General features: G+C 56.8%; 2 protein-coding genes across 8 annotated transcripts in view; one reads left to right on the top strand and one right to left on the bottom strand.

Moving 5' to 3' along the window:
* RILPL1 (Rab interacting lysosomal protein like 1) overlaps positions 1-17,378 on the top strand; it is a 31,146-nt gene extending 13,768 nt beyond the window's left edge. Inside the window, exons 5-8 of one of the 5 annotated variants that reach the window (XM_079150483.1) lie at positions 7,245-7,417; positions 9,343-9,435; positions 14,996-15,019; positions 16,898-17,378. In XM_079150483.1, the coding sequence (XP_079006609.1) occupies positions 7,245-7,417; positions 9,343-9,435; positions 14,996-15,019; positions 16,898-17,042 (435 nt within the window). In that variant the 3' untranslated portion in view covers positions 17,043-17,378. Of the gene's footprint in view, positions 1-7,244; positions 7,418-9,342; positions 9,436-14,683; positions 14,772-14,995; positions 15,022-16,897 lie in introns of those variants that run through there. The other 4 variants (XM_079150485.1, XM_079150487.1, XM_079150486.1 and 1 more) reach the window with 4 other exon arrangements.
* A 2,115-nt stretch (positions 17,379-19,493) lies between these two features.
* On the bottom strand, positions 19,494-24,975 carry SNRNP35 (small nuclear ribonucleoprotein U11/U12 subunit 35; the record flags this gene model as incomplete). Of its 3 annotated transcripts, none has more annotated exons than XM_079150503.1 (2): positions 24,503-24,975; positions 19,494-20,222 (listed from the first exon to the last, which is right to left on the bottom strand). In XM_079150503.1, the coding sequence occupies exon 2, from the start codon at positions 20,217-20,219 to the stop codon at positions 19,494-19,496; it is 726 nt and encodes a 241-aa protein (XP_079006629.1). In that variant the 5' UTR covers positions 20,220-20,222; positions 24,503-24,975. The 3 variants fall into 3 exon arrangements, with proteins under 3 accessions (XP_079006629.1, XP_079006628.1, XP_079006630.1); XM_079150502.1 differs by having other exon boundaries at positions 24,703-24,971; XM_079150504.1 differs by lacking the exon at positions 24,503-24,975 and adding an exon at positions 24,021-24,449.
* Between the last annotated feature and the right edge of the window lie 2,590 nt (positions 24,976-27,565).

The following is a 27,565-nucleotide window of genomic DNA, read 5'->3' as shown; positions in this document are numbered from 1 at the left end:
CACCAGCCTCACTCACTCACTCAAATAATTGGTGACCCTGTGGCAGACACTGGCCTGGTCCCTGTCCATATGGAGCCCACAGTTGAGCAGGGGAGACAGCTGTTGGCCAGTGGTCACATACCGTGTGGCCCAGTGATGCCCTTCTGGACAAGCCTGGAGAGCTGGGCCCGTGTGTCCACGCAGAAACCCCTGCGTGGACGTTCACAGCAGTTCATAGACGTCCATCCATCGGCCATCAGTTGGGCTGATCGATGAACAAGCAAAGCAGGGCCTGTTCATTCGGTAGCGTTCAGCCCCAGAGCCCTGAAGCCAGGGCTGTAATCCCAGCGGCTGGGGAGGCCGAAGCAGGAGGATCACAGGTTCAAAGCCAGCCTCAGCACTTAGCAAGGCCCTGAGCAGTTCCGGGAGACCCTGTCTCTAAATAAAAGATAAAAGGGCTGGACGTGCGGCTCGGTGGAAGTGCCCTTGGGTTCAATACCAAGAATGAAAGCAAAAAGCAGTGCAGGCAGGGGGCTGGGCGCCTCAGAGGCCGGAGGGCCAGGCTGGGCACAGCGGCCGCCTCTGCTGGGGAGGGGACTGCAGTGGGGAGACCTGTCTCAGCCTAGGTCCCTCACGGCAGAGCTGGAGAAAGGGGCGTTTCTTGGGAGGGCATCGATTAGTCAGGGGGAGACGGGAGCAGGGAGGTGAATTGGAGCGGGTGGCATGGAGGTCACTGCCCCAGGCCTGGGAGCGCAGTCCCACGGGGCCTCTAAAAAGCCCACAGAACACCCCAGAACCCTCTCTCTGCAGCAGGAGGTTCGGGGACAAGCTCCTGTCCCCAGGTGGCTGAGGGTGGCCACGAGGGTGATCTCCCCACGTCCCCAGCAGATGCCTGGACGGAAATGCAGAGGCCACAGCAGCGTGTGCCTGAGGCAGCCCCGCGTGAGGTGGGCACCAGCGTGCCCGACACGCCCGGGGTGCGCGGAATAGCATGGGCAGCTGGCGGGGTGGGGCCGGTGGGGTCTTCAGGAGGAGCAGCTCCTGGGGCTGGAGGTCAGGGCCCGCGCCCAGGTCTGCCGCGGGAACGCGGGGAGGAGGAGTCTGTCCTGTTGGTTCACTGTGGTCCCCGGAATTGAACCCAGGGCCCTGCGCCTGCTGGGCACTACCACTGAGCCGCATCCCGCCTCCCGGCCTTTCTATTCAGAGACAGGGTCCCGCTGACTTGCCCAGGCTGCCTTCAAACTTGTGGTCCTCCGACCTCGACTTCCTGAGTGGCCGAGAGTGCAGGAGTGTGCCACACACGGGCTTGGGAGGGATCTTTAAAGGAACAGGCTAGGGCCCCTGCTTTAGCTACGCGTGACATAAACCTAAATCCAGTGGTTTAAGGAGGGAAACAAAAAATCCATCGACTGTGACTGAAAGCTTCAAGTTAGGAATAGCTTCAGGTGCAGCTGGTTCCAGATGCCCAGGAATTCTCGGCCCTTCTCTCAGGTTTGCTTCCTCTACATTGGTGTGGTTCTCAAGCCGGCTCTTGCCACATAGTGGCCCCTGGGAATCGGCCAGCCTAGCAATTGCCATGGGAAGAAACTGCTTCTTTACCCAGAGTCCCAGCAGACGTCTCAGGGACCCCTGTCATCAGCCTGTCCCGGAGCCTCTTGTGCTCCGAGGTCTAGTGTGCTGACTGTCCACTCCTGAGTCTCGGGACTGCCCCAAGGTGCTTGTCTAAGTCACGGGGACTGGAGGTGGGAGAGGGTCTTTCTCCAGACGACCCCAGCAGCTTAGCTGGAGAAAGGCCACAGGGCGGGCGGGGAGCCCTGTGGAGCCAGGGCCGGAAGGGGCTCAGGGTTTCCACAGGCGAGCGGCAGGGTTAGCTGGGGTCTTATGGAGGACGGGAAGGCGAGGCTGGATGCAGGAGCAGTGCCAGGCCAGAGCCGCCGGCTGTGGCTGCTGGGAGCTCAGGCCTGTCTCCTGGCAGGGTGGGGCTGGTCCAAGGACACCAGCCTGGCCACGCCACAAGGCTCCCAGCAAGGAGGACCGGACATTCCAGGCCTCCCTGCAGCCCGGCTGCTGGTTCAGCCTCCCTTTCTGGAGGCCAAGGGGGTGGAGAGGAGGGGGAGTGAGCGGTGGCAGCATCCAGGGGCAGCTCTGCCGGGTCTGCCTGGTCCCTCGTCCCCTGGAGCTCTGCTGAGGATGCCTGTCAGTCAGCGCGGGACCCAGGGCGCTGTGGCCTCACCACCCACTCCCGTGTGGCCATCTCCTGGGTGGCCAGCAGTCAGCGTCCTTCACTGACAGATGGGCAGAATGATGCAGATGGGATCCGTAGGCTCACCCCACGTAGTGGGGCGCAGGAAGAGGGGAAGCAGGGGAAGGCGGCCTTCAGGGCATCCCGAGACTCACGGGGCGGAGGCAGCTGGGCGTTCTGGCCTCGGCCTTGGCGTGGGTAGGTTTCCAGTGGAATGTGGAGCAGGCCCTTCCAGGCAGGGGGCGTCCGTTAGCCGTGGAGAATGCAGCATGTGGCGTGGGGCTCGTCCTGGGCATGGCTGGCGTGGGAGGCGGGCGCTGTGGAGGTGCCGGGCCAGGACTTCCTGACACTTGTCTGGTTTTCCCTGATTCGCACCACCCTGTGGGAGCTGCCTCCCGGCCAGGCAGTTTGAGCCGCAGTAGACGAAGCCCGCTGCGCGTTTTCACATCACACTCATTGAGGTGCGATGGATACGGCGCACAGTTCAGCTGTCTGAGGTCTCCAGTTCAGCCGACTGCGGCGTAACCCTGCAACCTGGGGGGCTGAGGCAGGAGGATTGCAAGTTTGAGGCCAGCCTCAGTAATTTAGCGAGGCCCTCAGCAACTTTTGAGACGCTGTCTCAAAAAATAAAAAGGACTGGGGATATCGCTAGGTGTTAGAGCAGTCCTGGGTTCCATCCTCCGTACTGCAGAAAAGAAAGAATAACAAGTGAAATTTAAGAACCCGAGGACGTGGCTCGGCGGCAGAGCCTGTGCGGAGATTCAAGTTTGCAATCCCGCGGGTTCTAATCCACTCACCGGGCTGCGTGGTCAACACCTCTACCTGGGTGGTTTACAGAGAGAAGCCCCCTGGGCCTTAGCACCCCTGTTGGCAGGTCCTGAGAGGCGCCCTGCCTCCCGGCTCCTCTGTTGACCCGAGTCCTTGATAGCAGGAGGCCCCAGCAGCTCCGCGAGAGGAGCCCCGCGCCCTCTTGGATTCCTCCACCCTGCGAGTTTTGATTTGTAACCAGGCTTCGTTGAAAAAGCGAGGGCCCGGCGGCTGATGTGTGGAACAGGGTTCGGAGGGGTTTACGCCTGGTAGGCACAAGGGTCCTGAGACCAGAGCCCGGTCGTCCCTCGGCTGGGCCAGGGCCTGCTCTGAAGAATGTTCTTGGGTACTCAGTGAGCCTGGCTGTAGGAACACTCCCAGGAGGCCAGGCCTCTGAGTGGAGGCCCCTATCCAAGTTGCTGCCTCCTGGAGGCCCCTGGACAGGAAGGCCTTGCTCGCCAGCCATTCTCTTCAGCCTCCCTGGGCAGCGGCTGGAGCCTCCGCCGTCTGTCTCCCTCTAGCTGTGCCCACAGAGCCTCCAGGGACCAGTGAACAAGGCGGGAGGCCTGGCTTCCCTGAGATAACCAGAGCCACCTCTGTGTTTCCTCGGGGGATGAGCCTCTCTGGGCAGCCAGCTGGCCCAACTGCCATCGTGGGAAGAGTCATTCAAGGCTCGGGCCAGGACAGGGCTGCCCAAGGCTGGAGCCACTGCCTGGGCCCCTGGGAGAGCTGGAGCCCTGTGGTGCCAGCATCGGGCCCTGCGCGCCTGGCTGACCCCTTAGCCCTGGGGAGTCAGGTCCTCTTGCCCCAAAGCTGCCTTCTGCAGAGAGGGAGAACTCGGCTCCCGGGAAGCCCTTCTGTGCTGCAGCGGGCTCAGACCAGAGGACCCTGGGGGGCGTGGCGGGACCTGGTCATGGGGCTAAGCCACCAGGAGCCGTTGGCTTGCGCGAGCCCTCCTGGAGGTGAGGACTGGAGGGTCCCTTGACTCTGCCCTGCCCTGAGGCCCTCCAGGGACACGGCAGGCCCTGAGTTTTCTGGGGAAGGAGGGGCTGGAGGGAACCGTGTCCCAGGGTCCGAGTCCCCAGCAGGGGCTGCCGTGGCGCAGTGCCCGGCAGGGAAAGCACAGGGGTGGGGATCGCGGGGAGCCGCTGCCGCTCAGCCCTGGCCCAGGGTCGTCCTGGGGGCCTGGGCCCGGGGTGGCCTGATCCTCCAGTGCTTTTTCTAACAGGAAGCGCCATACCCGGGCTTCCGCGGGCAATCTCCTCATCTTAAGCCGTCGGTCATTGACCCAGAGCCGTAGATCACGGGGAGGGCCAAGCAGGCACTGATGCCCGGAGTCCAGGGCAAACCCCACGCACAGACACCTTCGAAGTAAGACCTTCCCGTTCTTCCCGGGTGGAGTTCCGAGTCTCTTCGCCTCTTTTATTATGTTACCTGGTCCCTTTCTGTGTGTAGCTGGCCTGCGCCTGTCCCCAGTACTGAGCTCAGCAAGGCACAGGTGCTCGGTGAGCGCTAGCTCAGTGTTGGACCAGGTGTGCTCCAGGTGAGCCCGGCAGGCAGGGCTGGCGGCCTGCGGGCCTGCCAGGTGCCGGTCACTTGGTGGTGGTGTCTTTCATGGAGGATGCTCTCTGAGTATACGGCACGGGTGGCAGGAAGAGCAGCCCTGGGACTCTGCAGACCTGACCCTGGAAGACCTCCGGGGCTGTGGCATCCTCGGCGCCTGCTGGGCTAGCTCTTGGGCGGGAAGACCCCCGCTCATTTGCACGGGGTGTGGGGGCACATGTGTCAGGTTAGGGTTTCCTGCTGCCTCCCTGCTGCCCGCCCACCCCATTCTGAGGCTGGTGTGGTCAGACCCCTCCCCACCCAACACAGCCTTGTGACTCCTCTGTCACCTGATCTACCCCGTGGGTGGTGTCTCCTTTCAAGTGTCCTTTCCCAGAACAGCCCGTCCTAGACTCTCAGGATGTGAAGCCTTTCGGCTCGGCCTTCTGGAGTCCTTGGCCTCTTGGCCTCATGCCACTGGCCTGGCTTGAGTCCTATCTTCCCTGGGCCGCTATGGGGTGCTTTTTGGAGTGGGAGGGTGGGATGCCTGTGTCCATCCCCCTTTCCCTGCTCGGAGTTTCCACTGATGTCCCGGCCTCTGTCCATTCCTTCTGGTCGACTGTGGAACGCAGCAGCCTTAAGACTGTCAGACGGCTGCTCCACCTGGAAAGGATGGGTCACCTGAAGACTGGCTAGGTGACGTGGGGGCAGCATGAAGTACCTCCCAAAGGGAAAGTGACTGGGTGCAGTGACACACACCTGTAATCCCAGCACCTCGGGAGGCTGAGGCAGGAGGATTGCAGGTTGGAGGCCAGCCTCAGGAACTTAGAATAAGTTAGAATAAAAAGGACTGGGGAATGTGGCTCAGTGGTGGAGTTCTTGCCTAGCTGGCACAAGACCTTGGTTCTCTTCCTAGTCGCTCGCGCGCGCTCTCTCTCTCTCTCTCTCTCTCTCACACGCGCGCACACACACACACACACACACACACACGGGAAGTGTGGCCAGAGCGTGGAGAGACTGGGGTCTTGGGCTTTGCCGTTGGCTTTGCTGCAGAGGACGGGTTGGCATGGAAACTCAAAGAGTTCAACATGGGGTCACGGGATCCAGCAGTTCCCACCTGGGTGGGTGTCCTGAAGAGGGGCCGCGGGGTTCAGTCAGGTCCTCGGCCATAAAGTTTGTTAGCGTTGCCGTCCACAGTCACCGCGGGGTGGAAGCAAGCCGGTGTCCCCTGGACGGGAGACTGGACGGAGCATGGTCTGTCCACACAAAGGAAGATCCTCCAGCCTCAGGAAGGAATCGGGTTGGTTTCCGTTCTGGGTCGAGCCCAGAGTGCCGCCCCCCTGACTCCATCCCCCGCCCTTTCTGTTTTATTTTGAGACAGTCCTGCTGAGTTGCCTTGGCTGGTCTCAAACCTGGAATCCTCCTCCCTCAGCCTTCCGAGTGGCTGGGGTCACGGGTGTGCGCACGCCCCTGGCTGGGTACGTGCTGCAGCGTGAAGGAGCCTCAGAACGTTCTGCTGAACCAGAGGCCAGACGCAGGCCGCATCCTGCACGGGTCCGTTTACAGGCAGCGTCCAGCGTAGGCACAGCCGGGGCCGCGAGCAGGCCGCTGGCTGCGGGGCTGGGGTGACGGAGGAATGGCAGTGATTGCTTAGTGAGCGTGGGGCGAGGAGAATGTTCTGGAACTAGAGGTGAGAGTTGCACAACATTGTAAGCATAAAGGCCACTAAACTGTATGTACGCTTAGGAAGTTAACCCAGGGGCCGGGCACGGTGGCGCACGCCTGTCATCCCAGCGGCTCGGGAGGCTGAGGCAGGAGGATCGCTAGTTCAAAGCCAGCCTCAGCAACTTAGTGAGACCCTAAGCAACTCAGTGAGACCCTGTCTCTAAATAAAAAATAAACAGGGCTGGGAATGCAGCTCCATGGTTAAGTGTCCACGGGTTCTATCCCTGGTACCCCAAAAAAAAAGAGCAGAAAGGAGAGAGATCAAGGGGCTGGGGTGTCTGTGTGTGCAAGATCAAGTTTGGTCCCCAGCACTGTAAAAAAGAAGGGAAATGGTAACATTTATGTCGTGTGTGTTTTGCTATGATTTAAAGGAAAAAGGGCCCTTGCTCTGGAAGAAGGTGGGAGGCCAGGGTTGGGGTCCGACCCAGGGCAGCGACTTGGCATGATATGGCATCCGTGTGTCACCTGCATGGAGGAGAAACACCCCTGCCTGGGCAAGATGCCAAGGGCCTGTGGCGGAGGGGAAACCGGGTTTATGTCGGGGGAAGGGATGGAGGTGGTGCGCGGGCTGCGATTACCACCACGTTGGCCACATCAACAAAGGTCTTAGTGGGATGTGAGCAAAGAACCTGCAAAGGAAGAGCAAGCGGATGCCGGAGGGGGCGGCGTTGGAGGCCGGCGCTGCTTGGCGAGCGCTCCTTATAATAGAACCCTGAGTGGGGAGGCCCGGGGAGGCAGGTCTGGCTACTGAGGGGGAGCCACCAACAGGCGGCCTGAGCTGCCATCTCCAGGGGAGACCGTACAGAACAGGAGCAGAGGCCGCCCTCGGGGGCTGAAAATAGCACCCGGCCAGCTGCTCAGACCCGGGAGGGGGAGCTGGGCTGCCTCGGGAAGTGGGGTGGGTGCTGGGCTGGCTGCCGGGAGCTCACAAGCGCCTCTCCTCCTCCAGGCGGAGCCAGCAGGAGAGGAGCGCGTCTCGGACACGGAGAGGGTGGCCACGGACCTGACGGACCCCAACCGCCCCCGCTTCACGCTGCAGGAGCTGCGGGACGTGCTGCAGGAGCGGAACGAGCTCAAGTCCCAGGTGTTCCTGCTGCAGGAGGAGCTGGCCTACTACAAGAGGTGAGCGGCCGAGGACCCGGCCAGCAGCTTCCCTTCTGGAGCCGTAGCCTCTGGGAGACCCGCGAGTCTGCTGTCTTTTCCCAGAACCTCTCTGGCCCACAACCTTTATGTACAGGCTCGCCAGCCCCTGTGCAGCCCGGGCCGGAGCATCTGCTCGGTCACGGTTCTTCAGCTGTTAGGAGAAACAGCAGCCAGACCCAGGGCAGCAGGGCACCCCCAAACCATGCACCTTAATGTTTTTGCAGCCAAGATAAGAGCATTTGTCATAAATGGGATAAAGATCACAAGCTGCCTTATAGCTGTTTATTGCAGATTTTGCCACCAAATGAATTACCAACATAAAAAATAAAAAGCCGGGTGCAGGGGCGCACGCCTGTCAGCCCAACGGCTTGGGAGGCTGAGGCAGGAGGATCATGAGTTCAGAGCCAGCCTCAGCAACGGAGGCACTAAGCAACTCAGTGAGACCCTGCCTCTAAATAAAATGCGAAATAGGGCTGGGGGTGTGGCTCAGTGGTTTCAATCCCTGGTACCAAATAAATAAAATACAATAAAAAGAAGTGTTCTTGAGGCTTTTGCTGCAGCCAGCTTGAGTCACCGTCTCAGACTGTGCCTCTCGGACTCTTCTGGCCTCATACACACTGTTCTTCTTTTTGTTACTCAAAACACACCAGGCTGTGGCTGGGGATGTAGCTCAGTGGTAGGACTCTTGCCTAGTGCGAGGCCCTGGATTGGATCCCTTTTCTTTTTGCCAAAAAAAAAAAAAAAAGACCCCACCGCACTTGTTCCTGCCCCAGGACATTGGACCGTGCTACTCCTGCTGTTAGGAAAGGATTGACTTGGCTTCCCGTGGTTGACTCCTCATTATTCAGAGATCAGTCCGGTGTCACCTCCTCCTCAGAGAGGGCGTCTCCACCTCCCCGTGTCCGAAGTCGTGCCCTCCTGGGTGCAATGGCACACGCCTGTCATCCCAGCAACTCGGGAGGCTGAGGCAGGAAGATGGAAGTTTGAAGCCGGTCTCAGCAACTTAGCGAGACCCTCAAAGTCGCAAAATCAAAAGTGACAAGGACTGGGGATGTGGCTCAGTGGTGGAGCGCCCCCGGTTCTGTCCCTGGCATGGATAGAACCCCAGGGCAGCCTGACCCGTGCACGGACCCCTTGCCGGGTTCCGCTTTCTTTGCGGCCCTTCCCCTCCCACGTTCCGTCCTCAGCGCCACAGAAAAATAAATAAATAAATAAAGTCACTTTTTTTAAAAAAGCTAGTACTTTAAAAAAATTAAAAGGAGCAGGGGCCAGATGTGGCCCCTGCTCCAGCAGGGAAGGCGAGGTGCACCGAAAATCCAGTGCCCAGCGTGTTCACCCACAGCCCCCTGAGCCTGGCACGGGGTTTGACCTGCCGCGCTGGGGGTTCCCAGATGGGCCCTATCAACAGGCTTGCAGACAGGGTGCCACCGGAAGGCTTCTTGGAGGAGGTGGCCTTTGGACTGGGCCTGCCTTGCAGGCTAGGGTGGTCCCCAGCCTGGGACGTTGGAGGTGTGGACGGCTTGCCTCAGGGAAGCGCCCGGAGGTGTTTGTAAGGACGGGGAGCCAGGAGCCGTGCTGTTTGGCTAGAGTCGGGGGAACTGAAAATCAGGAGGCGAGACCCTTCTGAAGTTCCCCATGTTTGTCCGCTGGGCCAGAGAAGCTGCAGGGCCCTGTGTCCATTGGTGGCCTCGGGGCTGGACCTGCCTCTGAACAGGCCACACCCAGGACTGAGGTGGGCCTTGAGGTAGCACATCGGGCCACCTCACTGTGGTCCCCCACTTAAGCTCACCCCCCCAAAAGAAAAGTATGTGCGCCCCCTCAGACCCTCACACGGTACCTTCCGGAATGTTCCAGTTCCCACTGAATTCTTGACTCATGGACTTGTACCTCTCAACTCTTTCCAGTGAAGAATTGGAAGAGGAAACTCGAATACCCCAGCCTCCACCCATGGCCCACCCGAGAACGTCCCCCCAGCCGGAGTCTGGCATCAAGCGACTGTAAGTGAGGTGCCTGGGACTGTCCCACCCCACTGGCCTGGACTCCCTCTCCCAGGTGCCCGCCCCAGGGCCGGGCCTGTCACTAACCACATCCCGCAGAGACGTGCTTAATCCCGGCTCGGGTGTCTGGCTCCGGCCTCGGTTCATCTGCCTGCCTGAAGGCTGAGCTCCCTCGGGGTCTCTGGGCACAGAGGGGAGCGTCGGGCTCAGGGAGGGGGCTTGGGCCTGTGGCTGAAGTTCAGGTACTTGCTTGAGTGTGTCGTGGGCGGGTGGGGCGCTGGCCTTGGAGACCAGAGAGTAGGGCTGGGGCGGGGGCTCAAGACTACAGGGCTGGAACCCAGCTGAGGTGCCTGGCGTGGCCGGGCCACCCCGCCTATGCGTTCCAGCCATGACTCGTCCCTGTAGCCCTGTCCCTCCACTGGGTATTCCCTGGCGCCAAATACATGCAGCGTCAGGCCCTGGTTGCTGGGAGACACAAAAGAAGGAGAGCAACCCGTGCCCGCCCTCGGCCAGACTTGAGGCCACCTCCGTGGTTCTTGGCCCCTCTGGGTCCCTTTGAGATTCTGATGAAAGCTGACGGATCTTTTCCTTGGAAAAGACAGGTGAAATGTCACCTGCCACTTTAGGAGGTGCTGGACCCTGCAGGCCTTGAGACGGAGGGTCTGGCTGGATACCGTGGACTGGCTGGGGTCCTGTCACTGGCCGCATGGGGACCTCATCACAGAGCGGGGAGCCCGAGGCTGTCCTTCCGTGTTATGGCTCAGGAAAGCGGAGCCCTGCCCAGAGTCCTGTGGCTGGTAAGAGGCAGGGCCAGGGCTCGAACCGGCAGCCCGGCCCCTGCCTCGGAGCCTCTCGGGGGACTCCCAGCTCTTCCCAGGGCGGGAGAGGCCTCAGTTCTGCCCCCGAGGCCCAGCAGGAGTGTGAGGGAGGAAGCAGAGCGCCCGGCGCACGTCTCGTCCTTCCCAACCCAGCCACCTTGGGAGGTTCTCGGCTGGTTCTTAACCTCTGGGTCGACCCAGTGCAGGGTGTGGGCAGGTTTGTGATAGGTGGCACGGAGTGGAGGATGGCTTCCTGGGGTATCTGGGTTAACACTCGGCCCCCTTCTTCCCAGCTACGTGGAGCTTATGAGCTTGGCCCTAGCTCCCTGGATTGGGAGGTGGTACGGTTCCAAGTTCCGGTTACAGATAAATATTTCCTAAGAATGAAACATGGAACCAGAAAATTCTTCCTCTTCCAAAGCTGTCCTGACCATTTGATAATTTGTGGTCTTTCATGTTTGTGGTTGAAACTCAGCTCAAGTAACTGAAGAAAAAGAATTTGGCTAAGTAACCAAAAGTTCCCAGGTTCACCTGCTTCAGGCTCAGCTGGATCCAGGCCTTGTTTCTTCCACCCTTGACTTAGCATCCTCTCTCTGGGCTCCAGTCTCTATCATGCTCCCCCAGACTGCAGCCAGCAATATGGCAACCATAAATTCAGTGTTCAGTCTTATCTGGAGCTAGTTCAGATTCTCTTCCCAGGAGTTCTGCAGAAATCACAGAACCAAGCCTCATTGGCTCTGACTGGTTATACGATCGCTCCTAATCCAATCACAGGGCAGCACATGGATTGCGTTTCATCCCTGAATCTTAGAGTAGCTTTAACTCCATTCAGTTCACGTAGACCAAAATTGGGATGAACGGGTCCCCACACAAGATCAGAGTGCTGGACAGAAATGCGACTGTCCACTGTAGCTTCGTCCTGGGCATGGGTGGCCCTTCAGTCTTGTTTCCTGCAATTCAGGAAGAAGTAAGTCTGGGCTTGAGCTCTGGTCCCCCTACCAGCCCCACTCCCGTAAAGGACAGCAGAGTCCATCCTCACGTGCTGCAGGGACCACAGCTTCGGGGTCGCCCCTGGCACGCTGCCAGAAGTTTCATGGGCCCCGACCTGCCCGGGCTGTGGAGGGGAGACCAGGTTCTGCATCCTTGGGCAGTTCATCCCCATTCAGCCTCTCCGGGCCTGGAGGCCGCCTCTCGGGACCCCCAGGCTACCGGTCTCTGCTGTGCTGAGAATTCCCCCCAGCTGGGCGTTTCTGACTTCCTGGTCGCCCCAGCACCGGCTCCGAACAGGTGGCTGAGCTTGACTTCTGCCAGCCTCAGTTTAGGTAAACTCCGGCGTTCCCAGGGTCCGCCTACACGCCCTCTTCCGTCAGCTCTGCCCCCGCCTGGCCCGGCTGCCCTTCTTTTCCAGGTTCCTTTGCAGAGCCCCTTCTACCTTTAGCTTATCCTCTGGTGCAGTGAGCCTGGCAGGGGAGCCAGCTGGACCGGGTGCCAAGAGAAATAGAGACAAAGAGGAGCCACCCTCCCACCCGGGGGTGCAGGTGGCCAGTCCCGTGGCAGCCCCTGCCTTCGGGGCGTAACTGGGGGGCCAGCTGACACAAAAGGCTTTTGACCAGCCCAGCCAAGACACTGGTAGCTTTTGTCCTCCTCGCTGGACAGGGAGCTGTGGCCTGTGAGCCCAGAGGCTGGGAGGAACCTGGGGCAAGGACAGAGCTTCCACAGGGCGGGGAACAGGAGTTCTTAAGAACTCGCCTGCTGCGCTGTGCCCCTCTGGGCCTGTCTACTCCGAGGTCCTTCCCTTACAGTCCTGCAGCTGCTGAGTGGACCTCCAGCTGGGCTGCAGCCCAGTCCAGTGCCCCTGACCCAGCGTCCCCACCTGTCACTCCCCAGCTGTTGAGTGATGACCAGCAGGGAGGCTTAACGAGGCCTCACCAGCTTAGATCACTTGAGCTAAGGCACCTTCCACCCTGCCAGAGGCCCGGAGCTGGGACACTGTCCCCCTTTCTCAGATGAGGAAACCGAGGCCCAGGGAAGCCGGGACATCCATTAGATGGTGTTGCCAACAAGGCTCAGGATTGGGCTTCTGAACCCCTCCCTGCCTTTGCACAAACCCCTCCCAAGTCCGAGCTGTGGGCTGACTGCCCAGGTCCCTTATCGCCAACACGCCACGAGTCACAGAGACGTCAGACTCGACATTCTGGGCTGAACATAACAGGGCAACCAGAAACGCTCGCTGCCAGTCAAAACAGCCTGAAGATGGTCCAGGAATAGCTCGTGACTGAGCGGCCGCCGGCTGGAGGGAACGTTGGCACCGGTCGGGGAGGTCAGGCAGAGCCCCCTCTGACTTCAGCCTGGGCCCCAGAGAGCCGGGCAGCAGCGCCCCTCTCCTGCGGGTCAGCAGCTCTGCACTGGGGAACCTCAGGTGACCGTGGAGACCCAGGGCCCCAGCTGGGGCGGGGCACTGGGGACGCGAGGGCTTGGAACTGGCCCTGCAGACCGGAAAGGCCCTCCTGGGAGTAGGTGGCTGCACAGTCTGAAACAGGAGGGGACAGGGTGCATTCTGTCCCTGTCCTCCTACCCGCCACCCTCCTCGCTTCAGCCAGAAATAGCTGCTTCTCAGCCGCTCATGGTGCCGCCTAAATGCCACCGTTAGATGCGTCTGGCTCGAGTCTCCCAGGGCTACTAGGTGGGGAGCGAGGAGTTAAGCCCACCACACCCGTCTAGGATATAAGCTCTTGGCCACAAGGGTCATGGAAGCGGCTGTCCCTCTGGAGGCGGCAGCTTCTGCAGGGCAGTGCCTGGGATACCGCAGGCCGGGGCTGTACTCATTGACCAGCAGGCCACACCGAGAGGAGCTTAGCCGGGCTCCTCGGGCCATCCAGAGCCCCTGCTCACCTGTCTGGCCCCTGACCAGGCCCCAAACGAGCCCAGCATTTCCGGGTGGGCAAACATCCACGTGGTGCCTAGGACCACCTGCCACGCAGTATGTCCTGGGGGGTTGCCCCCTTGGAACACTCCCACCAAGGCGGGTGCAAAGCGGTATGTCCTGGGGCAACCTGTGTCCGGCAGCCTGGCTTCTCAGAATAGGGAGCGTTTGTTTAGGCGAAGGTACATCCTCTGTTTTCGGTGTCACTGTGAAAAACTGTCCAGGTGTTCCACGACTCCCGGCTCCTCGGTAAAGAGCCTTCAGGTTCATCCAACCATACAGGAGTCCCCAAACCTCATCGGAGATAACCAGTTTACATCTTTTCTCAGCCACCTTGGAAAAAAAAAATCACCCTGGGCACGGTGGCACACACCTATAATCCCAGTGACTCCTGAGGCTGAGGCAGGAGGATCGCAAGTTTGAGGCCAGCCTCAGCAACTTAGGGAGACCCTGTCTCAAAAAATATATATACACATATTTTTTGGTATCAGAGATTGAACCCAGGAGTGCTCAACCACGAAGCCACATCCCCAGCCCTTTTTAAATATTTTATTGAGAGACAGGGTCTCTCTGAGTTGCCGTTGCTGAGGCTGACTTTGAACTCACAATCCTCCTGCCTCAGCCTCCTCAGTCACTGGGATTATGGGATTATAGGCGTGTGCCACTGTGCTTGGTCTTTCTCAAAATTTTTAAAAAGGGGTTGGGGAAGTATTTCAATGGTAGAGCACTTTAGGACTCCCCAAAAGAAGGAGGAAAAAATCATAGTTTTTCAAACTAAGCTCCGGTGACCTGGTTGGAGTTGACCGTTTCTGCTCCCCCGCCGAGGGATGGATGAGCGTTACTGTTGGTGATGGCCCCCCCAGACGGGTGGGGTGAGGAGACCCCCTCCTACGGTGGCACAGCCTGCCTTGGCCCTCATCCTCCCGGGCCTCCTGGGAGCAGGGAGCAGGGAGCCTGCAGCCTGCGCTGGGGGCGGCCCTGGGGGAGGCTGGAAGCACCTGGACTCCCCTGACCCCCAGGCCTGCTGTCTCTCCCTGGAGGGCCACTCTGTTGTCACACATTGTCACACACCACCTTTTGTTGGGCTGCTATAACAAAATGCCGCCGACAGGCTCCCAGATCTGCAGGTCCGAGACCAGGGTGTCAGCAGGGTTGGCTGGTGAGGACGGTCCATCCAGGTCCCCTTCGCCTGTGGGGTGTGCTGGCTTCTCCGGCCAGCTGTGGCGTGTGGGAGCGTCACTCGGGGCTCTGCCTCTGTGACGGTCACCCCCTCTCTCAGGCTCATGTCCAAGTTGCTGCCGTTGACAAGAATGTCCGTGCCACTGGGTGGGGCCCGTCCTCCCAGGTCCCATCCCTTGGGGTCCCGTTTCTACACCAGGGTGCCTTCTGAGGTGCGGGGGTCAGTCGCAACGCCTGGATCGGGGAGGGGCCCCGTCCACCCCTCCGGCCCGCACTGCAGGGGCCCTGTCTTCATCTTCTCCGTGTCTGTCTGTACTTCTCCAACCAGGATCTTTACCGCCATCATGCCCATGGTGGCGGCTGGACTGATACTAGATGACCCCTCGCTGCAGCCTGTGCGACGCCTCATTCCCCTTGTAGGCACTGCGTGTGTTTGGGGTTCCGTTTGCGCTGCGCCTTGGGGATGTGTGCTGAGGCTGCTGCTGGGGCCGGCCCGCGTCCCTGGGTCACTGGAGCTGCATGGCCGTCACCTGCAAGTGACCGCAGAGGCGCCCACCTGCACGTGTGCAGCCCGGAGTTCTCGGCTCGCTCACCCCTAATTCTTTTTATCTCTTTTTATCTCGCCTTGCCCATGATCCAGTAAAGAAGGTCCTTTAAGTGACGGGTCAGTAAGCACCGCCCACCGCCGTCCCCGAGTGCCACTAACCCGTGTTCTCCTTCCTCCTGGGTCAAGCTTTCTAAACTGCTTTGTCGTGCCACGCCACGGGCAGCCGGCTGTTTGATCTTGTTACAGAAGGGAAAGCGGAGGGAGGCTGGGGGACCCTTGCCACGCTGAGCGGCTTTCCTGCTTGCTGTGGTCTGCAAGGACAGGGTGGCGCTGGGTTTCTGACCGCGGATGGCCTCAGTTCCCCAGAGGTGAGCCTGCACACGCGTCCGCTGGGAAGGAGAGAGCCCTGGGTTGCTAGGGAAAGCTTCCCCGGGTAAGCCTGGCCTCCCTGGCATTACGGTGGCGGGTACTTTACTCCTGGCCAAGGTGCCGGGAGGAGCCAGTGAGCACAGAAGAGTGAGGTCATCCCCCCCCACGTGATTAAAACCAAGCCCCACAGGTGATCGCGCCAAAGACAGGAACAGGGCAGCCTAGGCGGGAACTAAAGATAGCCGCGACGTCTCCGTGGCTTCCACCCGCTCCCTGGAGACAACACAGCTCTTAGTCCCCTCTTGCCCGGTTCAGAGATGCAAGACAGGGGAGGAGTGGGGTCAGAGCCCGAAGTCCTGACGGAGACTTGGGAGTGCAGAGCCCTGGGGAACCCTCAGCAGGGGCCAGCTCAAGTCGCCGCCAGGGTCCTGATCTCTGTGGGCGCCAGCTGGAAGCAGACCTGGTCCAGCCGGTCCATCTCTGAGGCACCCACAGGTTCACTCCGAGCCACATGCAGGAGTCACAGTGGAGCGGGGCAGGGCGGCCCAGGCCTGTGATTCCGGGCCAGCCTGGGCAACGTAGGGAGACCCTGACTCAAAAATAAAAAAATAAACAAGATCTGGGACACAGCTCAGTGGTGAAGCACCCCGGGGTCAATCCCCAGTAGTAAAAAGAGGAAAAAAATAAACAAGACTCTGGAGCTGGTTTGTAGCTGCTCCAGCCCTGGGCTCCCTCCCCACGCTGGCTGCGGGGAGAGGCCCTGGGCCCGGAGTCCTGTCAGGCTCCAGCTGATTATAGCAGTTCCTTCCAGAAGCTTCCCCACGAAGCCCATTTTTAAAATCCAAACTGTTTCCCAAATTTCTCTCACCTACTATATTCAGTGTTTTTCTAAACAGAAAACTCTGTACCAAGACTTACTTAATATATTTTTTGGTCTCATTTTTCTTAAATACCTACAAGAGGGGCTGGGGGTGTAGCTCAGTGGGTAGAGTGCTTGCCTTGCAGGCGCAAGGCCCTGGGTTCAACCCCCAGCACCAGAAAAAAATAAATAAATAAAATAAAATACCACCAAGGGCCTCATGCTAAGTAGTAACGTCCAGGAAGCCTGGGCTTTCAGTGTGCGTTCAGTCTCCTGGTGGACATTACGTAACCCGTACCCAGTTCACTTGGGGAGACTGATGCTGTACGCCAGTCACCTGAAATTCCACGCAGCTTCCAAGTGCTCCTCTCTTGGCCTCACAGGGGCAACAAAGGAGCCCCTGAGTTGGGCAGAGGGCCCACCTGGCATGAGCAGGGCCCTGAGTCCCACCCCAGCACTGCAGAACAGACCCAAGGTTTGTAGCTCTGGGTTCTCCCTGTCCCCGGAAGGACCCTGGGGGCCACGCTGGGGGAACCCCGACAGCCACATGTGCATGCCTCGTGCAGGTGGCCTCCAAGGGCCTGAGACCTAATGTCATGCGGTCGCCCCTGCTGCTTTCTGGAACCCTCTGACTGCCCCTGACTTTTCCCTCCCACCTGGTGTGGACGTGCCCGGTGTTGGCTGCTGTGTGTCCCTGGCATTGTGAACAACAATCAAGGCGCCCGCAGAGGGTCCGCTCTCACGGCTGTCTCGTTTCCCTCCAAAAGGTTTAGCTTCTTCTCCCGAGATAAGAAGCGCCTGGCCAGCACCCAGAGGAGCGTGCACATCCACGAGTCCTTTGGCCAGTGGGCCCACACCCAGCGGGACGACGGGTACACAGAGCAAGGACAGGAAGCCCTGCAGCACCTGTGACCGCCGCCCTGCCACCCGAGGGCCTGCAGTCCACACTGGCTACCAAACCGAATGGACCCTGCCGAACCCCAGCCAGGGGCCACCGGCCCACAGCCGGTGCAGATGAGCCCTCAAAATGAGCCCCTCAAACAAACTGTGCTTTGAGGGTGGACTTTGAAAAACTGATGCCAAACCCTGAAGAAATGTCTATTTATATCCAGGGCTCTCGCCGTTTATAATAGATGACTCCTGACCCCTTAGGATATATATTTAATATTCCCATAAACCGAGGCCAGATTTTTGCGTTAATCTTAGTAACAAGCTTCTTTAAGCCAAATACATCACTTGCCACTGTAATCGCTGTTTGATTTGCCTCATATAAAATTCTCGGTGTAGAGGTTTTATCATCACTTGTGGGAGGCAGGGAGAGGCAGCTTTTATCATCATGAAACTGCTCTGCTCATGAATGGCTGCAGAGGACACACTGGACAGCTTCTGATGGCCCAGGGTGGGCTGCCCCAGCTCAGACACAAAGCAACAGGACAATTTTCCAAGAGCCAGCAGCTGGTCCTCATAAGCCCAGAGTGCAGGGCCACGTCCAAAGCCGTGCGCCTTGAGTCTGCTATGCCTAATGCAGTCCTAACCCAACAGTCACTAAGGATGAGACATTGCAACATCTCATGTGCATTTCTTTTTTAATGGCATCTTTTTTCCCCATCAATGTTCACTGTGTGAGATACTTAGCATCCCGCAAAGAAAACAAATGTCCCAAAGCAGGTGGGAGCAGAGTGCCCAGGTGATGCAGGATGATGGGGGGGGTTACCAGTGGGCAGATGGCTTGGGGCCACACATCTGGCTGACTCACCCTGCAGTGGCCAGCTGCCCTGGCTGCACCCAAGCAGATGGGCTGGTTCACATAGCTTCTCTCCACCTGTGGAACGCCCAGTGTGCAGGGTGAGGTGTACATGAATTCAAAAGGGGGGCACTTCCGGAGCACTCGGGGACATGACAAGGTAGGACCACATTCTAGGTATTCAGCTAGCGTCTCCCTCAGGCGAATCTGCAGGAGCTGTAACAGACTGCTGCAGAATGGCTGGGTAAGGTAATGCAGTTGCTTTAGAGCAGAGGTTCTCAAACTGGCCTGCACCTTAGAATTATTAGAATTTATTCTCAAAGAGTATAGAAGCATGGCCAGGTGTGGTGGTGCACACCTGTAATCCCCGCAGCTTGGGAGGCCAAGGCAGAAGGATCACAAGTTGGAGGCCAGCCTCAGCAACCTAGCAAAGCCCTAAGCAACTTAGCAAGACCCTATCTGAAAATAAAACAAAAAGGGCAGGGGGGCTGGGGAACTGGGGAGATAGCTCAGTTGGTAGAGTGCTGGCCTTGCAAGCACGAGGCCCTGGGTTCGATCCCCAGCAGTGAGAATAAAAAAGGGGGGGGGGAGGCTGGGAATGTGGCTCAGTGGTTAAGCACGCCTGGGTTGAATCCCCAATACCAAAAGAAAAGAGGGGCTTGGGACATGGCTCAGTGGTAAAACACCCTGGGTTCAATTTCCAGCACTGGGGGATATTCCAGATAACTTCCTATCAGTCCATTAAATGGGGGTTCCCAACCAGGGGGTGACATTTGGCAGTGTCCAGACACATTTTTGGTTTGACCCCCAGCATCACACACACACACACACACCCCTCGGGATGAACGTGTGACTCTTGGTGTTGAATTATTTGTTTTGGATGAGCCCTCTTGAATTTTGAGAACCTGAACTCTCAGAGATATAGCAGTAAGTAAAAATGCCAAATGTCACTTTTTCAAAATCATGTGAGGGGCTTGGTACTTACTCAAAGTCCACAGAAATCAAGGCCAACAGAGCCAGCTCTCAAGCCCACCAGAGGCTGGACACTCAGTGCCTTCGCCGACCTCAGCCCTGCGGGTTCTTCCCTTATTCCTTCGGGTCCGCGTTCGCTTTAGAGCTGAGGCTGCCGCAGATCACAGCCCAGCGACACCACGTTTAATTTTAACCGCCAGCCAGAAAAGCGAAAAACGACGGTCAGCATTTTGCACTAGAGTTGACATCCGAGGGTGGCCAGTGGCAGCCCAGATGGGGCTGGTGTTAAGTCAGCCATTCTCGGGTCTCTGGCCATCCCTGAGCCCGCTGCGCGGGGGTCAAGGGTGTTGCGCGGGACTGTCTTGCTTTGATTGAGACAGGACTTGGCGGCCATCTACAACTAAGAATGTTTCGTTTTTTTGTTTTTTTTAAAGGAAACATTTCAAAGCGATAGGACAGCAAGACAAACTCTCCACAGGCCCACGCGGGCGGAGAGGTGGCCCTTTCCAGGAGCCTTCTGTGAAACGCCGCGGGGACATCGCTCTCCGCCGGGCCGCGTGTGGGCGGCGAAGGGACGCGGAGCCCCTAACCGGCCGCGGCCGGAGGACGGCTGGCTCCGATCGCCCTCCCGGGCGTCGCCGCGCCGCCTACTTGCTCCTGTCCCTCTTCTCCCGGCCCTTGGGCCTGTCCTCCCGCTCCCGCTCCCAGTCGCCCTCGGGCCACGGCCTGGCCGGCTCCCGCTCCGGCCACCTCTTCTCGCGGCCGCGCTCGTGGTCCCGGGCCCGGGAGTCCCAGTGCCGCTCGCGGGACCGCGACCGCTCCCTGCGCTCGCGCCGGGGCTCGCGGTGCGGGTCGCCCTTGGCGGCCGGCAGGCTGATGGGCTTGCGGAAGGGCCGGTCGCGGCCGCCGAAGCGCAGCTGGCCCGACTCCTTCTTGCCGCCCAGGCCGCCGCCCAGGCGCCGCGGGACCCAGCCGCGCAGCGTGCGCTCCAGCTCGTAGTCCACGAAGATCTCGTGCTGGTCCACCAGCAGCCCGTCGGCGTCGCGGTAGGCGCGCAGCAGCGCGCGCTCCTCGCGGAACTCCACGAAGGCGTAGCCCTTGGAGAAGCCCGTCACCAGGTCGCGCACCAGCCGCAGCCGCCGGATGTCCCCGTAGCGCGAGAAGACCTCGCGGAGCTTGTCCTCCTTGGTCTGCAGGTTCAGCCGGGCCACGAAGAGCGTGAGCAGCGGGTCCCCGGTGACGCCCCGGTTGGGCACGTAGCGCGCCAGCATGGCCCTCCACACGGCGCGGTCGTGCGGGTCCTCGTCCGTGCCGTCGATGCTCCCGGCTTTGAGCGGGTCATACTCCTTGGCGATGGGCATCCAGTCGTTCATGACCTGCGGAGACAGCCGGCGGGTGAGGGCAGCTCCCGCGGGGCCAGGCGCAGGTGGCACGAGGGGCGGGCGCGCGGCCGCCCCCCGCACCACTCAGCTCAGGGCAGCGAGCCTGGGCTCTGTCCCGTGTGTCCTCGTGGAGCCACAGGAGGGCACTGGCACCACCGCACTGCGATGTGGCCCAGGACCAAACTCCACCACCGCCAGGGGCTCTGAAGATGGCGACAGGGCCCGGCGCCGGGGTCCACACCTGTAATCCCAGCCTCTCGGGAGGCTGAGGCAGGAGGATCTGAGGTGGAGGCCAGCCTGGGCAGCTCAGTGGTAAAGTGACATAGGACTTGGAATTTATTTTTATAAAAATTCTTAAATAGAGACACATTTGAAAAGTGGCCACAGGAGGCTGAGTGCAGCTCAGGAGTAGATGTGCTCAGCATGGGTGAGGCCCTGAGTCAAGGAAAAAAGGCACAGGAAAACGAGCCTGCCACACCACAGGCTGTGGAAAGGGGCATTTTTAAAACCTCTCTCTGGGCTGGGATGTGGATGGGCGGGAGCACATATCCCCCTCTGCAAACAAGTACATAAATCTAAAAAAACCCTCTCAGGGCTGGGCTGTGGCTCAATGGTAGAGCGCTTGCCTGGCATGTGTGAGGCACTGGGTTCCACCCTCAGCACCACATATAAATAAATAAATTAAATAAAGGCATAGCGTCCATAAACAACTAAAAATTGTTTTTAAAAAGACTCCTTTACTACCAATAATCTCCCAATGCATGCTAATGTGACCATGGCCCTCTCTAGGTCCCTCACCTGGCTCCAAGTGGACCAGCAGGCATGTGGCCAGAGCAATGCACGCCAGATTATTCTGAAACAAAGTCTAGCTATTATGTCACTTAGCCTTAAAATTTTTATCAAGGATCACTAAAACGAAAAAGAACTTTTTTTCCTTTTGGTACTGGGGACTGAAGCCAGTGGCACTTAACCCTGCGCTACATCCCTAGCTCTTTTGAGACAAGGTCCCACTAAGTTGCTTAGAGCTCACTGAGTTACTGAAGCTGGCCTCAAACTTGTGATCCTCCTGCCTCAGCCTCCTGAGTTGCTGGGATCACAGACGTGGGCCACTGCACCCAACTAGATAAGGACCTTTTTCATCATCTTTTTTTTTTTTTTTTTTGTAGTTGTAGATGGCAGCATGCCTTTATTTGCTTATTATCATGTGGTGCTGAGGATGGAACCCAGTGCCTCACACGTGCCAGGCAAGCACTCTGCCACTGAGCCACAGCCCCAGTCCCTAGATAAGGACTTTTTAAAAGCAAGACTACAGGGGAAAGGAGGATTCGAAAGTGCTCCACGCAGTCAGTGGCCGACAGCAGGCCATGGCTCACCAGGAACGTGGCATCTCTTCTTGACTCCACTGTCCCGGGGGGATGGGAACTGACTGCTGGGAAACTCCACTGGTGGGCACGCTGCAGCTGTCTCAGACACGTGACCACCAGTCCACAGACAGTAAGGTGGTGCCAACACTGCGCACCCAGCTAACGCTCACGTGACCCCCTCCGCAAACCGCTGGAGCCAGTGCTGAAATACCTTCCTCAAAAGCCAGGGCTCTGGGGCTGGGTGGTGGCTCAGTGGCAGAGCGCTCGCCTGGCACGTGTGAGGCACTGGGTTCCATCCTCAGCACCACATAAAAATAAACAAAAGGTTTTGTGTTCATCTATAACTAAAAATATTTTTTTAAAAACCCAGGGCTCTGTGGGTGTCCTGGTAGTTCTCTTTCCTAACAGCATCTTTCCAGAAGAGTGAAATGATGTCTACAATTTTCTCCGCTTTTGCTTTTCTTGTTCAGCTGACAGGGTGCGTAGGGGGAGCGACCAGTTGCTGACAGGGTGCGCTGTGGAAATGCTCCCCCAGTAAAAAGCCAAACACCGACAGAATAAATTCAAAGCCAAGGGCACTGCACCTGAGACCTCTGGCCTCCACTCCGCTCACCCTCTCACCAAACCCCATTACGAAGCCTCTTTACACCAGGCGGGCTTGCTCCCACCTGCACCCAAGTCCTCGGCTCCCCCTTGCCCTGTGCAGCTCCCTCTGCAGGGAATGTTCCCTTCCTTTCGGCCTCCCACACGTCCACTTTTGAAAATCCCACTGATCCTTCCAAGCCCAGCTTCAGACTGCTCCCCCACAAGGGGAATGTGTCTCGCCCAGCTCAGCACCCCCCTCCTGGACGGGTGTGTTCTGCCCCACGCACAGCGAACACTCTCAGTTCAGTATCTCCAGATCCTAGGACACTTCCTGATAAACACGGGGGCACGGAACCAACTGCCATCGAAATTCACAGAACTGCTTGTCCAGATGAGACAAGAGAACCTCGTCACTAAGGGTGAAGAGGAGGCCCGCCACACTGTCCACCATTAGGCTGCGGAAGGGGGACGATATGTGCCTGTCATTATTAATAAGCAAGTGCAAGCCAGGCACAGTGGCTCACACCTGTAATCCCAGCGAGTGGGGAGGCTGAGGCAGGACGGCGAGTTCAAGACCAGCCTCAGCAACTCAATGAGGCCCTATCTCAAAATAAAAGGAACTGGGGCTGTAGCTGAGTGGTTAAGTGCCACTGGGTTCAATCCCCAGTACTGCAAAAAAATAAAAATAAAAAAAGTCAAGCAACTTTGGAGAAGATGCTACTCTGGTGTTTCTAGCAATAAAAGAATGAGAGGCCACTGGAGCATCAGAAGGCGCACAGGACAGGAGTGAGACAGCACCATCCTGGTCTGGCTCTGGCTCCAACTCATTTTGTGTCTTTTCTCTCAGAGATGGAATTTCTCCCTGTGAACAAGAAGAGATGGAGCTGTTATTTCAGTCTCGCTCCTCTGGTGTTGTGTCCACAGAGATTGTGTATCTACTAGGCCTAATGTCCCTGGAGTTTAGTCTTATTCCCCTTCCATCACAGGGCTGCAGAGAAACGTTAGGACTATGATAATTTCAGATTAAGTTCAACACTTAACAGGTGCCAAGCACTGTGCTAACCCCTCGACTCCTCTCAGCTCTCAGCAACAGCACGAAGGCTCCACTATCGCTGTCCTGTCAGATGAGAAGAGTCACACACAACAAGACGTGGGGGTGCGCATCCGCAATCCCAGCGGCTGAGGCAGGAGGATGGAAAGTTCAAAGCCAGCCTCAGCAATTTAGTGAGGTGCTGAGCAACTCAGGGAGACCCTGTCTCTAAATAAAATCCAAAATAGGGCTGGAGATGTGGCTCAGTGGTTTAGCACCCCTAGGTTCAATCCCAGTTACCAGAAAACAAAAGAAAGAAAAAGATACAAAATGGTTGTCTGGCCCAGTGAGGGAGTTTGAACCAGGGGCTGTGTTGACTCCAGAGCTTCAGCTCTTGACCATTTCCTCAGAGGGCTTTCATAAAAGGCAAGGCTTTGGAGATGGGAAAGAAGAAAATCCACAGGGATTCTGGGTGTTGAAGGCTGAGACCCAAGACCTGCCCCGGCTCGGCCCCACCCCAGGGGAAAGAATTCCTCCTCATTCAACAGAAAAAATGTCACAAGGATCCAACAAATGAAACATATATTATTGTTCACAGTGAGAGCTACTGTTCCAAGCTTTAAGATTACTTCAAACCAAAATCTAAAAAATTATAAAAACTAAGCACAGAATTTGTTCTCTCATCTGCATGCTTATATCAGTACAACAGCAGCCTGCACTGCTTATAATAACAACTTATTATATTTCTAGGTCTATTTCCAGCATTGCAGCCTTATGCTGAGATCTCCTCCAACAGTCTCTCTGGATTTTTACCTTCTGGTCAGAGGTGAGATTTGAGAGACGAATGATGGGTGGAGGTGGGTGGGGCACTTAACCATCAAAGACAAAAAAATGTGGGAAAACGAAAAATAGCACTAGGTTGTTGTCAGACACTCAGGCTTAAGACCTCGTCCTACCACCTGGTGCAAAACTTAAATATCTAAAATTTTGAGCATCAGAATTCTTATCTGTAAAAGGTGCCCACATGCCACCTCGCTAGGTTTCGCAAAGACCGGATGGCGTCTAGAAAAGTGCTGTTTTACAAATTATCATAACTCAACTAAAAGTTCGTTCTCTGCAAACCTCTCCTTCCAGGGCCTCGGGGTGACTGAAGCCCCGCTCCCACCGAGGGCTCCGGGCATGCGCAGTGGCGCCGGGAAGCACGGGCGGAAGTCGGGTGGGGCGGCCCGCGCCACACTCCCGGCGCCCCCTCCCCTCCGCCTCAGCCCTCGGGGCTGCGTCCTCCGAACCCTCACCTCCTGGGTGGCCGCAGGGAGGAAAGGGCCACCCTTCCGTCCCAGCTGTCATTCCTCCTGCCCTCAACGCAGCTTCGGAAGCCGTCCCCCTCTGCCAGCTTTCAACATGGCGGCGCGCAGATGGCGGACACAGCGATCCGTCCGAGACCCTCTTCTTTCCCTCGGGCATGGGCCCCGTCCCCACAGGCGCTCCCACTCACCTCGGCACAGCTCCGGCTCGCGGAGACCCTCCTGGACACGGAGATAGGCGCGGGCTCCGACAACGGAAGCGTCCTTACGCCGGCCTCGAGCGGACCTCTACATTGGGAGCCGCAGATTCGTCAGATGCTGATTTGCTCTTTGGGCTTTTAAGACGTCGCGTCCCGCGCCTTGAGCCTCGGGGGCCTCAGTCGTCCAAGGAGATTGAGCTCTTATTTGTTTCTGTTTTTTTGCACGAAAATAAAAATTGCTAAATCGACCGACTGTTGTACTACCGAATGTGCAGTTAGTTTTTTCTTGGAACTGCTTAGACTCAGGTCTGGTTATAATGATTTTTCCCCTCAAAAATGGGTGTGCCCATTCACATGAAATTTTATACACGTTCCCAGAGGTTTCATAATTCCTGGACTTAATAAGTTCACTTTCCATACAAGTAGAATGGTATTTTTTTTCTTTCTCTTTTTTTTCTTTAAACCAGGAAAGGCTCTACCACTGAGTTACATCTCCAACCCTCTCTATTTGTTCTTATTTATTTATTTATTTTTGGTACTGGGGGTTAAACCCAGGAACTCTTTACCACTAAGATACCTCCCTAGCCCTTTTAATTTTTTATTTTGAGGCAGGGTCTGGCTAAGTTGCTAAGGCTGGCCTCCAACTTGTAATCCTCCTGCCTCAGCCTCCTCAGTCGCTGAGATTACAAGCATGTGCCACCACACCCTAATGATTCTTTAAGAACACAGAAAACCCCTGCAGTAAGAAGCCCGGCTTAATAAATATGTACAATTAAGTGTCAAATTAAAAATTTTTAAATATATTTTAATAGGAAGGGGGAGCCAAATTTAAAACCCAGGATGAGAGGGAGTGGATACATTTATAAAATGGATAGGTCTTATACCAATTATGTTGTGTTTCTCCCTGTCTTCCACTCCTGGTCCCTTTCCTCTACTTACCTCCCTTTGATCCCTGTCTCCAGATTCACCCACCAGTACCTATGGGTAACCAGCTTTCCATATGCTTTCTTTTCCTTTGTCCGCTCTAGCTTCCACATGTGAGAGAAAACAGGACCCCTGACCTTCTAAGTTTGACTTATTTTACTTGACAAGATGGTTTCTAGTTCCATCAATTTTCCTACAAATGACATAATTTCATTTTTCTTCATGACTGAATAATACTCCATTGTGTATATAGACCACATGTTCTTTATTCTTTCATCGTTGATGGACACCTCTACTGGTTCCATAGTCTGGTAATTGTGAATTGTGCTGCTGTAAACATGGGTGTGCAGGTATCTGTAGTATGACTTTAATTCTCTGGGGTAAATACCAAGGAGTGGTATAGCTGGGTCATATGGTGGCTCCAAGCCCGGTCTTTTGAGGAACCTCCTGCTGATTTCCATAGTGGCTGTACTCATTTATAATCCCACCAACAGTGCAAAAGTGTTCCTTTTTCTCCACCTCCCCTCCAGCATTTGTCGTTATTTGTATTCTTGCCGGCAGCCACTCTGACTAGTGTGAGATGGAATCTCAGTGTTGTTTTGATTTGCATTTCCCTACTTGGTAATGATGTCGAACACATCCAGCAGCTAGATGGTAGAGAGCCTGCCTAGCATGTGCAAGGCCCTGGGCTCAGTCCCCAGCACCCAAAGCAAACAAAACAGAAACCCCATTGGGAGATGTGGTTGCATTCCAGTGCTGGGGAAGGGGCGGGTTTGTGGGCACAGTGCAGACTTTGAGTCCCTTCACCAAAATCTCCTTTAAGGATCCTCCCCCGCAACCCCGAATAAAAACAGCACAGAAGCTAAAAAAAAAAACAGAAGTGCTCTTACTGTCTTATGTAAACAGGCTCAAAACAAGTCCCCTGGAGGCCACCTGTCCTGCTAAACAGATTCTTTTCAAGTTAACCAGCCAGTCACAGCCCTGCACCCTGTAATCACAGTGGCTGGGGAGGTCCAGACAGGAGGATCACAACCTCAAGGCCAGCCTCAGCAATTCAGGGGGCCCTAGGCAACTTAGAGAGACCCTATCTCAAAATAAAAAATAAAAAGAGCTGGGGATGTGGCTCAGTGGTTAAGCGCCCCTGGGTTTCATCCCCAGTACAAAAAAAAAAAAAAGAAGAAGGAGGTGGAGGAGGAGGAGGAAAGAAAAAATAGGTTAAACTGAAATCCTTCGGCTGGGGATATAGCTCAGTTGGTAGAGTGCTTGCCTCTAAGGCCCTGGGTTCAAATCCCCAGCACCGCAAAAAAAAAAAAAAAAAAAAAAAAATTTAAAACGAAATCCTTCACTACAAAGTCATTGGGGCTGATGTCCCATTGTCAGCTGCAGACTCCTTGCTGTTAAAACAGGAAGAGAGCCAGGCTGAATGTGCCCTGCGGAAGCCTTGGTGCCCCCAGATAAGCAGAGGGGAGAGCCGCCCGCCCCCGCCACCAGGTGTCTGGTGGAACTTTCCTATTTATGGACGCAGCCAGCAAGCGTCTCCGGCTCCATTTCTATCACGTGTGGCCCGCTTACACGTGTGTTCCATTTCGATTCTTCCTTGCCTGTCTTAGCTCTCAGGGGAACAGTCTTTTTGGAAATTACTTTTTAAAAAATGTATAATGACGTTTCATTGGGACTTTTTGGTTGTTTTTTTTTTTTTTTTTTTAGCTTCGTGATGTGGACATATTCTGTGTGTTTTCTGGATCTGACTTTTTCTTACCCTGTTCCCAAATAATTGTAGAAAATTGAGAGATTTCTTCTTTCCTATTTGGTGAGTCTCAGCAATTTAGTGTGATCCTGTGTGAAAATTAAAAAAAGGGGGGCTGAGGGTGTAGTTCAGTGGTAGAGCACCTCTGGGTTCAGCTCCCAGTACCACAAAAAACATGGAACC

This window comes from Sciurus vulgaris, assembly GCF_902686455.1.
Source record: "Sciurus vulgaris genome assembly, chromosome: 8".
In the NCBI taxonomy this organism is placed as follows: Eukaryota; Metazoa; Chordata; class Mammalia; order Rodentia; family Sciuridae; genus Sciurus; species Sciurus vulgaris.
This window is presented reverse-complemented; position numbering and strand designations above follow the sequence as displayed.